A 15005-nucleotide genomic window follows, 5' to 3' on the forward strand; every position below is an offset into this window, starting at 1 on the left:
GTTAAAGATGTGGATTTTCCGTTGACTGTTTTTGAGCCAAGGTGAATTTGTATTCATTATTGTTGTGATTGTCATATTCATCAATGTTAGTGTATGGGTCTGTGGTAGAAATCTCTTCACAGCTGTCTGAAAAGAGTGAACAGTACAGACACAAACCTTCACAGTTCTGTCCCTTAAATCCATTCGCACACTCACAACTGTAGTTACTCAGATTCCTGGAGCATGTTCCGTTATTCTGGCATGGATTGCTGAGGCATGCGTCCAATTCTGAAAGACAAATGGAACCGTTACCTAGTTAAAGATGTGGATTTTTCGTTCACTGTTTTTGAGCCAAGGTAAATTTGTATTCATTATTGTTGTGATTGTCATATTCATCAATGCTAGTGTATGAGTCTGGGGTAGAAATCTCTTCACAGCTGTCTGAAAAGAGTGAACAGTACAGACACAAACCTTCACAGTTCTGTCCCTTAAATCCATTTGCACACTCACAGCTGTAGGTACTCAGATTCCTGGAGCATGTTCCGTTATTCTGGCATGGATTGCTGAAGCATGAGTCCAATTCTAAAAGACAAATGGAACCGTTACCTAGTTAAAGGTGTGGATTTTCCGTTGACTGTTTTTGAGCCAAGGTAAATTTGTATTCATTATTGTTGTGATTGTCATATTCATCAATGCTAGTGTATGAGTCTGGGGTAGAAATCTCTTCACAGCTGTCTGAAAAGAGTGAACAGTACAGACACAAACCTTCACAGTTCTGTCCCTTAAATCCATTTGCACACTCACAGCTGTAGTTACTCAGATTCCTGGAGCATGTTCCGTTATGCTGGCATGGATTGCTGAAGCATGAGTCCAATTCTAAAAGACAAATGGAACCGTTACCTAGTTAAAGGTGTGGATTTTCCGTTGACTGTTTTTGAGCCAAGGTAAATTTGTATTCATTATTGTTGTGATTGTCATATTCATCAATGCTAGTGTATGAGTCTGGGGTAGAAATCTCTTCACAGCTGTCTGAAAAGAGTGAACAGTACAGACACAAACCTTCACAGTTCTGTCCCTTAAATCCATTTGCACACTCACAGCTGTAGTTATTCAGATTCCTGGAGCATGTTCCGTTATTCTGGCATGGATTGCTAAAGCATGCGTCCAACTCTAAAAGACAAATGGAAAGACTCCCTCTTTTATGGCAAATTAAACGTTTTTGAGCAAACATTATTGGACAGGGCATGCGTTAGCAAAGTGTTGAATTACCATTTATCTTCTTTTCTTCCTTCAGTTATATTTGCAATGGTACATTTCAATGATTTAGCCACACTGTATACACTAACAGGGGCGGATCCAGGAATTTTTAATAGGGTGGGGGGGAGGGGGTGGGGAGGGGTCCAAACCTTGACTCAGAAAAACACTACAGAAACTTTTTTTCAGATTAGTGGCAAAATAGAATGGCTCTCCATCAAAAAACAAGTCAACCAGTTGAGTAATAATAGGCGATCGTGCAGTTGCGAGAATTTTAGACTCAAACAAGTAGTAAAAAAAAATCGGTTATTTGGTTATTATTATTATTATTGTTATTATTATTATTATTATTATTATTATTATTATTAAGGCTAGTTAACAACTATTTATCGAACTGGAGGCGGGCTAGGTACATTCTACCACCAGCGACTGAGGTGAATAGTTGTTTTAGTATAATTATACTAAAACACTGGGCTAATATAGGACAAAAAAATGATTTTAATTAACTGAATTATTCCTGCAACGATTGCCAAATTTTTGGGCGCAAATCGCGCGTGAGTTGCGCGGAGGTGAATAGCGAAGGATATTCGGAGTTTGAGTGACCAATCAGAGTGCGCCTTCAACGTTATCCACTCCAGGTGATCTGGTGACGTAATTCGGAGGACTGGGGAGGAAAATTTTAACGCCGTATCCCACAACCGCGCGTGGCCTTAGGTGTTGCTTCCAAACTCCCTGCAGTATTGCCATCGCCAAAACTCAACAGATCATTACTTTTCTACCACAATTCCTGTTTCTGAATGAACATTCAAGTAGACCCGAAGAGATCTAACCTCGCCTCTGCCATGTTGAATTCGAAAATAAGGCCGCGCGCGGTTGTGGGATACGGCGTTAAAACTTTTCTCCCTAGTCCTCCGAATTACGTCACCAGATCACCTGGCTATTTTAGTACATTCTAAAAGGGTTGTTATTTGGCCGCCATTATGAAAAAGGACTATTCTGTTTGTTTCTGCAACCTTGCTCTTTCTTGGTTACCGTTACTTTTGCACCTAGTTAAAATTTCTTTTAGGCAGACATGTGGGCAACAAAAGTACCAACCTTCGCAGTTATGTCCGTGAAATCCAGGGGAACATTCACAATTGTAGTTACTTAGATTCCCAGAACATGTACCGTTGTTCAGGCATGGGTTACTGATGCATGGATCCAATTCTAGGAGAAAGTTAGAGTAAAAGTTACCCAATGTACGCTATCATCCGCGTGATGAATTTGTGAGTCCTTTTTTTGCTTCAACGTCTGGATGAATGAATGGATGCTCCTTAAAAATGCTTCAGTCCGAGTATAGCTACTGGCTCGTTCGCACACCGTCATTACGTCACACTGAACAATTGAATAACCATGAAATGATAGGATTAGAGTTACATTTGTAGGTTTCGAATTGCCTGTTCCTTTGTTTGTTTTTAGCATTGTAAATTGATTACGTTATACAGTACTGTTCCGCCTTCTTTTTTTATGGAAAAGAATAAAGAGTGAACCCGTAACTGAACTAGTTACATTTTCCATGAAACGTAAGACTTGACCATCCTTCTCTTATTTGTTTTTCCTTGGAGATTAATTGATGCACCGCATGATATTTAAATTGGCCCAGAGTTTCGAGATATTGATATGCAGCATACAGTGAATGATGTCACGAGGGTTCGCCTCAACTTCAACTTCACTTGCTTCCGGAAATGTCAGTAATGTGCCCCTTTTTACTCCTCAACTACTCACAAAATGTTAAAATATCCCTAACCTAAGAAGAGACTTTCGCCGCGTTGACGGCGTTTAATTTTGAAGAGACACTTTGTAACTTGATTACCTCTTCAATTAAGTGGACATTGAACCAGTTTTTGCCGAGTTTATGTATAAAAGGAGTGGCAAGTGCAAACCTTCACATTCCTTTCCCTTAAATCCTTTTTCACACTCACAACTGTAGTCACTCATATTGCCGGTGCATGTGCCGTTGTTCTGGCAGGGATTGCTGAAGCATGCATCCAATTCTACTAAACAAAGAACATGAGTTTATCTAGGTGATGTCATCATCATTGTTACTGATCGTTGTCATTGTTAACTCAGCCTGCTATTATCGTCATCTTCATTTTCATAATTTTTAGTGTAAAAGTGAGCCTGCAGTGGAAACCTCTTCACAGCTGCATGTCTCAGGAAACTAAACCCAACCACGGTCCAGTTCTGATCTTATGCAATCGTCAAAGACAATGTTTTGCACCATAAGGAACTCAAGGAGGGCAAATATGTGCTGCGCTTCCCTTTCTGAAAACCAATGGAAGAAGGAAGAGAAATCCTAAGTAGAAAACTGTAAACAAATCTTACCACGTTCACAGTTTCTTCCACTGAACGTTTCAAGGCAATGACATCGGTAGTCGTCAGTGTTGCTTTGGCAACTGCCATTGTTTAAACATGGACTGGAATAACAGTAGTTGCTCTCTGGAGAAATTTGAACAAGAAATAACATAGCTACAGCTGACTGATTATGTGCAGTCTGTATAGTTGTCGGCCGTGCACAATATATTTTGCGCTGAAGGCTTAAGGTTTGAAGCTTAGTTTCCTAACAGAAAAATGAATAGCTCATTTCTGCTTTCAACTTTAGTTACAATATATTTATCATTCGTCAAGCTAATGTTCTTCAGCTAGCAGTTGCTGTTGTTTGTCTCTTTATCGTTTTGCTGGTCCCTTTCGTTTAGCCTTGACTTTGTCTCCTCGCCGCAGAAATTTAAGTCCATGTTGTTTGCTGACAGCCGAAACCAACAGTACTAGAGGAGAGTATCTTTCAAGGCTCTTAAGCAATTTTTTTGGGCCAAATATACAACAAAGGATAAGACCTTTTTATTTCTAAAAGAAGAAAGTTGAGAAATGAGATCAAGGTGAAGGTAACCTGATTACCTTCACACTTAAGTCCGTCATAAGGTCCCCAGCAATCACAGGTGTAGTTATCTGGGCGACTTGTACAAGTTCCGTTATTTTTGCATGGATTGTAAAAACAATGATCCACCTCTAAAAATAAAAAAAAATATGATAGCTTTAAGATCAACAAGTTAAAGGGATAATGTCTCGCTATTCTCGTCAAAATTCAAAACACTGAAAGACGTCTTTGCATCAATGGTTACGGGTCTCATTAGGGAGTTAACTACTGGTGTCAAATCACTATAGACTTAGCATGCGTTCAATTGACCGATTCTGGAATAGGAAAATTTATAGTAGAAGTTAGAAATCCTTCGCTTTTACGGAGATTCACATTAAAATTGTCAAACACCTGCTAAAGTGATATTTTAAAGAATATGTATTATCCTTGTTGCTTCAAAACGCCACACATACCGTTTTAAATCATCACTCCACGTATCCTTATTCCGGAATAGGGTCAACAGCACGCACTCTTAATGTATGGTCCCGAGGGTAACAGTTAGTTTTGTTTTCCCGAGAGTCCTGATGTTTCCCGAAACGAAGTCCCAAGGGACCATATTAAGTGCTTTGTTATATATTTAGACTTTTCGTTCAACAATCGCAGCAAAACATCCGGAGCAGGTAACAACTGCGGAGTTGTATACATTTGAATTTCATTGGGTGCACGTGACCAAGAATCAATCAATCACTGTGCTCGTTTTGTTGAGTGAAAGTCTAGATGTATAACAACTTCTATTTTTCAGTGTTCACCAAGTGATTCAAAACACCAGAGAGTTGACACGCGTGTAGCGTCAACACCAGAGTTATATGTGTTTCTCTCAAGTGTGATCACAACCAATGAAGACCAAGGAATAATGGTATAGTTTTTTTGCCAATGACCACTGAAGTGCATTGGACCTATACTTTGTTGTTTGCAGCTAAGGATGGAGAGGGTGGAAATGGTTGACACTTGAAAAAACACCGGCCAGTATTTTCAAGTTTGGAGAAGTTGTCTTCAGAAAGTCGCCAAAAACTAAATACATCTATTTGTAGCTCTTTTCGCCACAAAAATATTTCATACATTTTCAATTGATCTTCTCAGTCAGTTGCCAGGAATGATGTACGTGTGAGCAAAAGTACAATTTTTTTTTTTTCCATTGTTCGGTACAGAAACCGCCATACTGGAGAGCAAGTTGCGCACTGAGACATCTAAAACGAAGAAAATTTAACTTAACTTGCTTTGTTTTAGATGTCCCAGTGCGCAATTTGCCCTCCAGTAGGGCGGTTTTTGTACCATGGGATCGCCAGCTTAAGGAACCATTTAGCATGACAGCGGCCCCTTTAAGCAAAGGCCACGGTGATTTTGCTAGCAAACTTAGCCAGATAAACATTGTTGTGTTGATCCAGTTATGTGGCCGATCTAAAACAAACAGTCAATTACTGTTGAAAGAATAAGGAACACCTCTTTATCAGTTAAAGGTAAGAAAGATAGTCTTTTAGTTAAAAACATTGCAGCCTGTAGGCTGAATTACGTTCAGAACTTACAAGGAATAATATACAATGAAGTTAAAAATACTATTAGATATTGATCATAACTTAAGAAATTTTGTTGCGAAAAAAGATATTCATTGTTCCTTTTTTTTTTACATATAATGGTTTTCCATACACTGTAGGAAAAAAAACTTGCTCTTAATTGCATTCTTAACTATAAAATAGTTCCTTAGTCTGTCTGTGTTCAGTTTCTGGACTGAAAAGCTGCACTTTCTTCTGAGATTTATGTTACATTGGTTGGGAGGCGTGAGCAAATGATAGAGTTTATGGTTTGGATCATTACACACTTCCTTGAAAAGCTTTACTACAGTGTTCTCGCGGCGCTCATATAACGGTCGAAAATTCCCACCTTCCCAAGCACCTCCTGGTATAAGCATTGCGGAAAAATAATGTGCAAAGCGCGCTTCTGGCACCTTTTATGTCTGAATGCAGAACACTGTGGCAGACTATCATGTTATACGGGACAAGCGTATGCAGTAACGGGTCTTATGCATGTTAGATAAAACAGTAGCAGTTCTTTTCTTTTCACGCCGGAGCGCTTTAGTTGTCTTAAAAAAAAGACAGACGAGAATTAATCTTCTTGATAATATCAGATATATATGTTATTTGCCAGCTGGGAGGTCCGTATAGCGAAAAACTGTGACCGAGGTCTTGAAAATGCTGCCCGAGGCCGCAGGCCGAGCTCAGCTTTTTCAATACCGAGGTCACAGTTTTTCGCTATACGGACCGACCCTTAGCTGGTAAATAATAATTTATTTTTTTCATCTCTCTCCTTTCCTCTCTGAAATCACTTTTTTAATTGTTGATTCGCATCGCTTTTATAGCGAATGTATTATTAAAGTGACTTACAAAATGAACATATCAAAGAGAAATAATTTTATTTGAATTCTATTTCCAAACCTCTTGTCTAATAAAAAGAAACTTCCGTATGTAAACGGATTCGGTGCATGTCAAAAAATGGAAATTAAAGGCCGGGACTCTCCGAGCGTTACCGTGCCCGTGGACAGAGATAGGAAATCCGGACCGCTTGAGGTACCAATCACCTCTCGGAAAATATGCGTGGGCCAAGAATTTGGACGTTATCTACACACTCTAATTCCTTATCATTAATCAAAATGGGATCAAGGATCACATCCGGAACGACTGAAACTAATACACAGTTCTTTACATTAGTTTCGTTTGACTGAAAATTGTAGGCAGCGACCTGCCTAGCTAAGTCGTCCACGGTGTCCTGCAATTTGCTTGACTCGTTCTTGTTGACTGCTTCGGCGATGGTCGTGTCATCGACATACTTGGTAAAAGTAAAGGTACACCTTAATTATTTGACGTCGGTAATTCCTTTGCCCTCAAGAGCGAGTGTATTCTCCCAGTAAGCCGACGGTGCGCTCATCTTACCCCCCTGTTTCCATCAGTGTTTCGTGTTAAGGGTAAATAAAGCTACTTTTTAGCTACACTAAAAGGAAAGAAGTCGAAACAAGGATTTGAGATCCAGGGATCGAGGAAAGAAATTAAAGGGAAGCACAGATCTACAAACATCATCTAAATAAATCTCCTCGTTGTTTGAACGATTGCAATTGCAAAAATTGCGTTCACAACGGCGAGGATCATAGCTTCACTTGATTTCATATCCGCAGTTCATATATAATCCATCTCATATATCATCTCATCGATAATTCTTTTTTTGAAACTGATTAAAGCGGAATGTCAATCAAACCTTCACAATGTGATCCTCCAAATTGGCCTATGCAATCACACGTGTAGTTGTTCCGGAGGCTCGAGCAAGTCCCATTGTTTTTGCAGGGCTTATCACCACAGTAATCCACACCTTAACAGTGCAAAATGGAAATGTTTAATGATATCTCTTGTTAATCCTTTCATGAATACCCTTTTTGTTGGCCAAGTAATGGGGTGCGGAATCTGACTACAACTATTGCGTATTTAACAAATAGATTCCCTGCTGCTGTACGTCTGTAGTAGAGCTGTGGTAAGAACATTATTGACACACTAGGCGATACTCTTGTGTTCTTACCGCATCTTAACTTCATCTGTAATATATTACTGAACAGACGCGCGACGACATGGGATCTATTCGTTTTATATATAAATTAACTAATAAAAGTTTTTGATGATCACGTCAGCTATGCATCTGTCCTCTTATGGATCATACGTGATGAGAACCAATCAAAATGCTTGCGTTATTGAACTTATTACATAAACTACCGCATATCTGCCAATTCCCAGCAAGTAACAAAATGGTTTTAAAGGATCAATAAAAGAAAAATTGCAAATAGGTTTCTACAAAGAAATATACTCAAAACGTACCTTTACAGTTCCGTCCCGTGAATCGAGGAAGACACTCGCAGACGTAACTTCCATTTACATTTTGACATGAGCCACCATTTGAACATGGATCGTCGGAGCAAGGGTCTGTTTATCCAATTAAAAAAAAAAAGGTAATCACACAACCGAAACCAAAGGAGATCAGTTCAGTTCTTTATCAAGGTTATTTTTTTATTTTTTGAAAAATTTGTGCGATCTTCTTGGCCATCATTACCAACGTTATCGTCGTCAGCGCCGCTTCCACTGGTGTCATCGTCACCGGAATGGTTCGCAACATCGTAGGCACCGCCGCTTTCACCACTTCCGTTGTCTTCGCCCTCCCCACTTTCACCACTACCACTGTCAGGGTCACCACTTTCACCACCTCGTTTACCACTGCCACTGCCACTGCCACTGCCACCGCCACTACCACTGCCACCGGATCCGGAGTGGTGACCCTTTTTCTTTTTCATTGCTAAGGTAGAAACACAGAAACACAGCATATACGTTACATTCTTGAAAACTATTGACGTTGTAACAGGTTAAGATGCAGAAAATGTATAGAGTGTTTTCACGTGACATCAGGGCGGGCATATTGGTTTTCTTAAAGAATAGAACAGCGACGTTGCGCTTTCTTAAACAGCTGGCTGCATTAGTCACAATTTGAAAGGTTATCACTAAGGAGCGAATTATGTTTTTCCGTATGACTCGTTGCTCACAATTTTTTTTTTCTTTTCATTTGAAACATGCTTCAAAGAAAAGAAAAACGCTAAATGGAACTAAATGGTCTTTGGTGCTATGAGCCATTTGCTTGTTTTTGTACAAAGCGGCAAGTAATCAAGCATATTGCAAAAATTGTCGGAAATCGAAGCAAGTTGGACTAATCGTGTGATGAAGCCGAACTATTTAAAAACTGTACATGCATCCGTGCGCCATTTGTAAGACATCACTTCACATCACCGCTTACAACTTTATACAATGATGTAATTAACTCTCCCTTTCATCCAATATTAATGTATCGCTGCTGGATCATTAACCTTATATCCCTTGTTTAAGAGTACTTATTAGTCTTTACGACCAGTTTATAGAAGGCCCCACTGAATGCCAGATTCGATTACTTTCAGCCAATATTTGTGACTTGATAACCTTTAAGGAGAATATCAGCCTAGCCTTGTCGCTAGGATTTTTATGAACGAGCATATTTCTCTCTTTATAAAAATTCCTTTCAGTTAAAAACTTTTTTTTTTTTTTCAACCCCGACGAAGCAGGGATTTTGAAGTGTTGTGATTAGACAAAAAAGGGTAAGATTGAAACAGGTTAAACAATTGCTTTGAAGAAAGAAACTATAGAAAGTCCGAAAAACTTGGTCTCGAAAATTTTGGGCTCGATATTCTACTAGCGCAGACTTCCCTATTTTGCGCTAGCAACATTGAAACTACGGATAATCGGCTTGCTCAAAATATTATCGTTTTCAAGTGGATTTCTTGATTCTGGTTAATTTTGTGCATTATATTATCCATATTCTGTGGGGCACAGTTTTCATGATCAAAGTATACTGTTATTTTCTGCAATTGTTACGTCTTGGGGGTCTCCAGCGAGTTAATTAAGACCAAAAGGGAAAGTGATTTTCTTTATTTCATTTATAGTTTGTCTTTTGTGTAGAGATCATTCACTCAGGATGTCCAAAATAACTATTATAAACAACAGTGAACGCTTAGTTTTTCAGGTCATTGTCTCATTTAGTGAAACATTTGTCAAAGTTGACGAGGATCTTTTGTTCCATAGCAGACTATCTGTTTGAAATTAAGGGAGCGTTTCGACAAATGAATCGGTGCGTCATTGTGATCAAAGAAATTCCTTTGTGAACAACACTGTCGGTTTATGGCCCCGACATTCTAAAAACTTTATTATTATTATTTTTTTGTTAGGTCTTTTCAACATTTTCCAGCACAAACGAACATCTGAGAAAATGATATGTCAAGCCACATAGCTTTGTTGCTCAGTATTCGCTTTTAACAAACTAAAGTTTAAATATAGAACCCCTTATTGTTCCCGCTGTAAGTTACGACAAGAAATGCTATTGAACTTCTTTTTTTAAATTTTTGTCTTTAATTCTAATCAGCTTGGTGCCAAAATCTTAAGCTTTTCTCATGCAATAATTGGTGAAAGTTGCACGTAGTGGTATCCGCTGTAAAACTGTTCTTTCTCCTTACCGTACGAAATGAAAAATTGGTCACCATTTTTATTTGAAAACTAAGGGACAGGGAAATCCTTAATTGCTATTATGTAGCACACGGCGATTGCTGTTGGATAAGTCAACTCATTGGGGTCGTTTGGGCGAAAGTTACCCAGTTTTTTGAAAACAGACCTCCTTCTTCAATTGTGTTATATTTCTCAACTTAGTCTTACCTTCGCTGGTTTTCAAGACCATCAGCAGACAAAGACAAACAAAGAGGTAAACTCCTAGTTTCGAAGAGTAGAAGAACATTTTTTTTTGAGAAGGAAAAGTTATTTCTGCCCCAAGTTTCGGCTTCGAAAGATCGTTTGTTGTCAAACAGATCAATGTCTCGAAATCACTGAGCACAGCAACATGTGATAGTTTTAGCCTAAATGCAATTGCGCAATAGCAATTTTAAGAATCAGGGATCACAATTAAAGTCAAAGGCCGGTTTGTCATTGGTGCTCAACATATTTGTATATGTCTTTCCATGCCAACATGATATACGATGCAGAAGATGAAACAACTAATGAACATAGTACTGTTACAGTAGTACCGCACCACCGTAATATCAACTGTGGGGTTGAAATAAAAAGACTTGACTTTGTTGAAGTTTCGATTTGATCGCCGCATTATCTGTGTCCTCTAGAGATTGGCAATTCTCTTGCTGAGAAAACTGTTTACAAATTCTTCAATGCATCCTGTGGCAAATGAACGAGATTAAAAAAACCAGCCCTCGTACACGTAGCTGATGGCTTGTTCAAAGTATTGTTTTCGTGCTTTATTTATTTCTTAATTTATGTTAGTTTTATACAAAGATCTTGAGAGCTACAAGAGGTTTGAAAAATCTCATAAAATTTCTTCTAACCCTGCCTTTCAGTGCAGTGGGTACCACTTCTATTAAGTATTTACTCTCAATCAACTAAATGCACAGTCTTTCGAGGCTAACCCCTCTTACAACTGATCATTATTGGCGCTTGAATTCAAAGCTGAGGATGTTTGATATCATGTTTGCATGCTAGAGTTAGCAGCAACATCTTCCATAATTTTCCTGAAAAGGAATTTTGACTTTACTCTAATGCAACAACTTAATACGGTTCATCAAACATTGGGTCCATGCCAGAAACATAAAAGCAAATCAGGCGAAAACTTGCTTGGAGGAGTAAGAAGTACCCCTCAATCATTTTTCTGTTCACTAGTCACTGCGCCGTCATCCTAAAAAGGTGCGGGGTTTAAAATCTTCGTTGAAAAGCTTGTGGTGAGAACATGGCCCTTTGCCACTGAGAGATATCACGAAACATCGCAGAATCTAACGAGTTCATAGCTTTCCGCTAAAATTGTACTAAGTTGTAAATAATTTGGTGGGGCAAACTCTTTTCTTCGTAAACTTGAAAATGGAGCAGCAATCCAGAACCTGAGCAACTTTGTCTTTGAATTACCGAATACGTTGTGATTAAAAATAAACTTTACTGTACTTAAATTTTCAGTCCTGAATTGCAGAAAGTTTGGTCATGAAAAGCCGAGCATCTAGTTGGATTTCGGTCTAAAAAAAGATTAACGCAAGAGTAAAACAAACAAGTACTTTAGACAATATCATGACAACTTGTCATCAAGCTATACCGTGGTGTATATTTCGATCTGTAAATAGAGCTGAACTCCTTTGTATTAGAATTTAACAATATTAATAAAATCAACACAACACCTTTTTCTCGTCAAGGTAGCCTTTTGAACGTAAGAAGTGTTTATTTTTCCCTCCGAGAACAGAGGACCCGCTTTCATTATCAATGGAGCTATCGTTTGGAGTACAGTAGAAAAATTAATAGCAAGCGGAGAGCAGCTAATAAGGAATTTTCACAGATGAATGCACTCTGAATTTATTCATTTCTTTCTGATTATTTAGTTCTTTTCATTGCTTATTTGCGTGGGTAAGAATTACAGAGCGAGCTGCCAAAAGAGGCACTGTGCACTATAGGAAATAACACTGAGCGATGATTGTTTGGCTCTGATTGAAGTTGAGTCAAAATGGACCATGAGACAAAACAAAGTTTTCTTGCAGTGGTAATTGCCTTCACGTTGGTTTTGTTGAGTGGGCAATGGACAAATATCGGGGGTAATTATTGCTTTGGCTTCGTCATTGACACTCTTGCATACGTCTTTGACACTTAATGATAATAGTAATATTGCATCGTAATCTAATCCTCATGGAATTGAACAGTACTACTGCTGGAATTCCAAGATAAGATACATTTTCGGTGTGATCGAACTTCTTTCTTCGACGTCCACAACGTCATAACTGAAATACTAACAATTCCAATAATTCAAATAAGTACAACCCGCAAGTTTCACCATATCAGGGTCCGACGTGATAAATGTTCAAACCGCATAACAACATAGAGTATTGAATCAGCTAGAGATTATAGTTCAGAGCCAATTTATCGCGTCTGCCTTACTACTTCACTTGTTGTCATGTTCCAAATCAAAGAAGATTTCGTTTTATTTCTATTGTAGATTGTTTGAAAGTCCGTCACGGGATAGCCAATGCACCTAGTGTAGTACAAGCGGATGTTTATTCGTTCCGCTATTTTGTCAAGTGAACTATCGTTAACAATGGGCCTGCTTTAAGACTTAAGTGGTTGGCGGTGATCGACCGTGAATAAGAAGGAATAAAATGGCAAAGCATGTGGCATGAAGTTGTTGACAATCAACAACTTCAACACTGAAGTCGATTTGAAGTCTGTACAATGCATCATTTCCCGTTGCACGAGAACGATCCTGAATTTTATACGGAAATGTGATTGATCTAAAGAGATGACAGAATATTTTTTCTCGAATTATAGAATATTTGGAACCGCCACTAAGTTTTTCCTAAATTACGTTCGTCCAGGTTCCAGGTTGCTGAGGTGACTGCAAACTGAGTTCCAATCGATGCCCCGAATTCGACATCAGTTTTTAGGATGACAGGTTGACAAGTTCAAGTGGAGATTGTAAGAGATACGATTCGATGAAGGTATTGCTGTGTTTGCATAACAATACCTTTTCTCCGCATCAGTAACGGTCTTCATTAATCGTAATAGGGATTCTAATATGTACTACGTGGTCGTAAACGAGAACGCCAAAAACGAAAATATCATTGGTAAAAAGAAGGAAACTGCATAATTGTGCTGAAGCACACATATTTTGGCCAGCATTTTTGCGGACGGTACTCTGCTCATCAACGTCGTGAAATGACCAAATTTGAGATAATGAAAAATGCGAATTTCTCATTTTCTAAAACCTCGTTTACACTGGTCAGTTTTTGTTGACAAGTTTTCCTTGTCAAGGAAACATTGCTCGTGTAAATAGAGCACAATAGGACATTTGCGTGATGACGCCATTTGACTACAAGTACCAGAATCCTTCAGGTTTTGGTTGTCTCATGTTAATTAGAGCTATTGTTATTTTTACCCCACTGGTAGTTGTAGTCAAATGATGCCATCGTGAAAATTGCCTATTGACAGTTATAATTGTCAAGGAGAAATTGCTTGTGTAAACGGAGTTGACCTATTTTCAGTTTAATTTATACATTTTATTCTGAAACCGCGCTAGTAGCGGAGCTCCGCGCGCGCGCACCTTCGGCGCGTTAAGAAAATATAGTTAAGAAAATATGGTAACCCATCGATGTGAGAAAATTTGGTTTTATAGCCATGACGTCATCAACGTCCGTACGTACAACGTGCGTACGTACGTCCGTACGTCCGTCCGCCCCTTTAGTCCATGAGCCAAGTGGCTAAAAATGGCGGATCGGTACCACCTGAGGTGACAAAGGCTATCATATATCAAATTAAAGCTTATCATGAGTAGAATCCAAAAATATTTGATAGCAAGTCTGTACTGGTAGCTTAAGGCTGTCACGTGACCTTAAATGTAACGCACGTAGCATAATGAGAATCGAGGGCCTAATTTTTGCTCACTGAGAAATCTCGTTTTTACCACCGCAAACTTGTTTGTTCTTAATGAAAGTCAAAAAAAAATTGAAAATCAAAATATGCAGCAAGTTTATTTCCCATTAGAGGTGTTCCTTTGCGAAGACAATGAGAGGTTTTTGGAGGTAAGAAGCGTGACATGTGTCACGCTACCGTGGTAAAACGCTTCCATTACATATAACTAAAAGATATATTTTATGTAGAGTGATAAAAATTTTAAAAAAAATTGCTGACAATATGTACTAAGTAGCTTTTTACTTTCGTTAATTAAATTTTAAGCCTAGAATATTTTCTGGACGAGATTGGTTCAGGTTTAGTATCCGGTGGGAAATTTGCTCCGTGGCGTTTAAACTATTCATCTTCTGAGGGGTCAGTACCTGCATTAATGGAGGGTCGTAGCTACAACAGGGCCGTGCGCTTTTACAAACTTTCTTATGAGGCATTCAGGCGCGTAGCATGGGCAGGATTTCTGCAGTGGATTGAGAGTCGTCATCCTCAAGATGCCGCACAGATCAACAAGGCACTAGAATACATAGGAAGCCTTGCTGACAACTTGCAGAAATCGACTCATGATCACGTCTTTAACAGCCAGGCATTCCAAGTTCCGTTTGAGCGATCAGAAGAATACATGGAACACCTACGTAAAACGAACGGACCGTTGTCAGCCTTTTGGTTGTCGTATATCGACATAGTAGAGCTAATGCTGCACATGATTCTTGCATCTAGAGAAGGCAACTGGATGTTGCACCTTGCTTGCATACGTCAATTGCTGCCATGGTGTTTTGCATATG

General features: G+C 38.9%; 2 protein-coding genes across 2 annotated transcripts; both read right to left on the reverse strand.

The window, feature by feature from the left end:
- Position 1: 1 nt before the first annotated feature.
- Positions 2-939, reverse strand: LOC138009990 (notch homolog 2 N-terminal-like protein A). Its single transcript, XM_068856965.1, has 4 exons — positions 909-939; positions 745-855; positions 451-561; positions 2-267 (listed from the first exon to the last, which is right to left on the reverse strand). The coding sequence occupies exons 1-4, from the start codon at positions 937-939 to the stop codon at positions 2-4; spliced, it is 519 nt and encodes a 172-aa protein (XP_068713066.1).
- A 676-nt stretch (positions 940-1615) lies between these two features.
- LOC138009991 (fibropellin-3-like) lies at positions 1616-13727 on the reverse strand. Its single transcript, XM_068856966.1, has 9 exons — positions 13697-13727; positions 8270-8509; positions 8038-8142; positions 7430-7540; positions 4168-4278; positions 3598-3711; positions 3156-3266; positions 2329-2439; positions 1616-1707 (listed from the first exon to the last, which is right to left on the reverse strand). Exons 1-9 carry the CDS (start codon positions 13725-13727, stop codon positions 1616-1618), a joined length of 1026 nt encoding a protein of 341 aa, XP_068713067.1.
- Between the last annotated feature and the right edge of the window lie 1278 nt (positions 13728-15005).

The sequence above is a fragment of the Montipora foliosa genome, chromosome 7 (genome assembly GCF_036669935.1).
Source record: "Montipora foliosa isolate CH-2021 chromosome 7, ASM3666993v2, whole genome shotgun sequence".
Lineage (NCBI taxonomy): Eukaryota > Metazoa > Cnidaria > Anthozoa > Scleractinia > Acroporidae > Montipora > Montipora foliosa.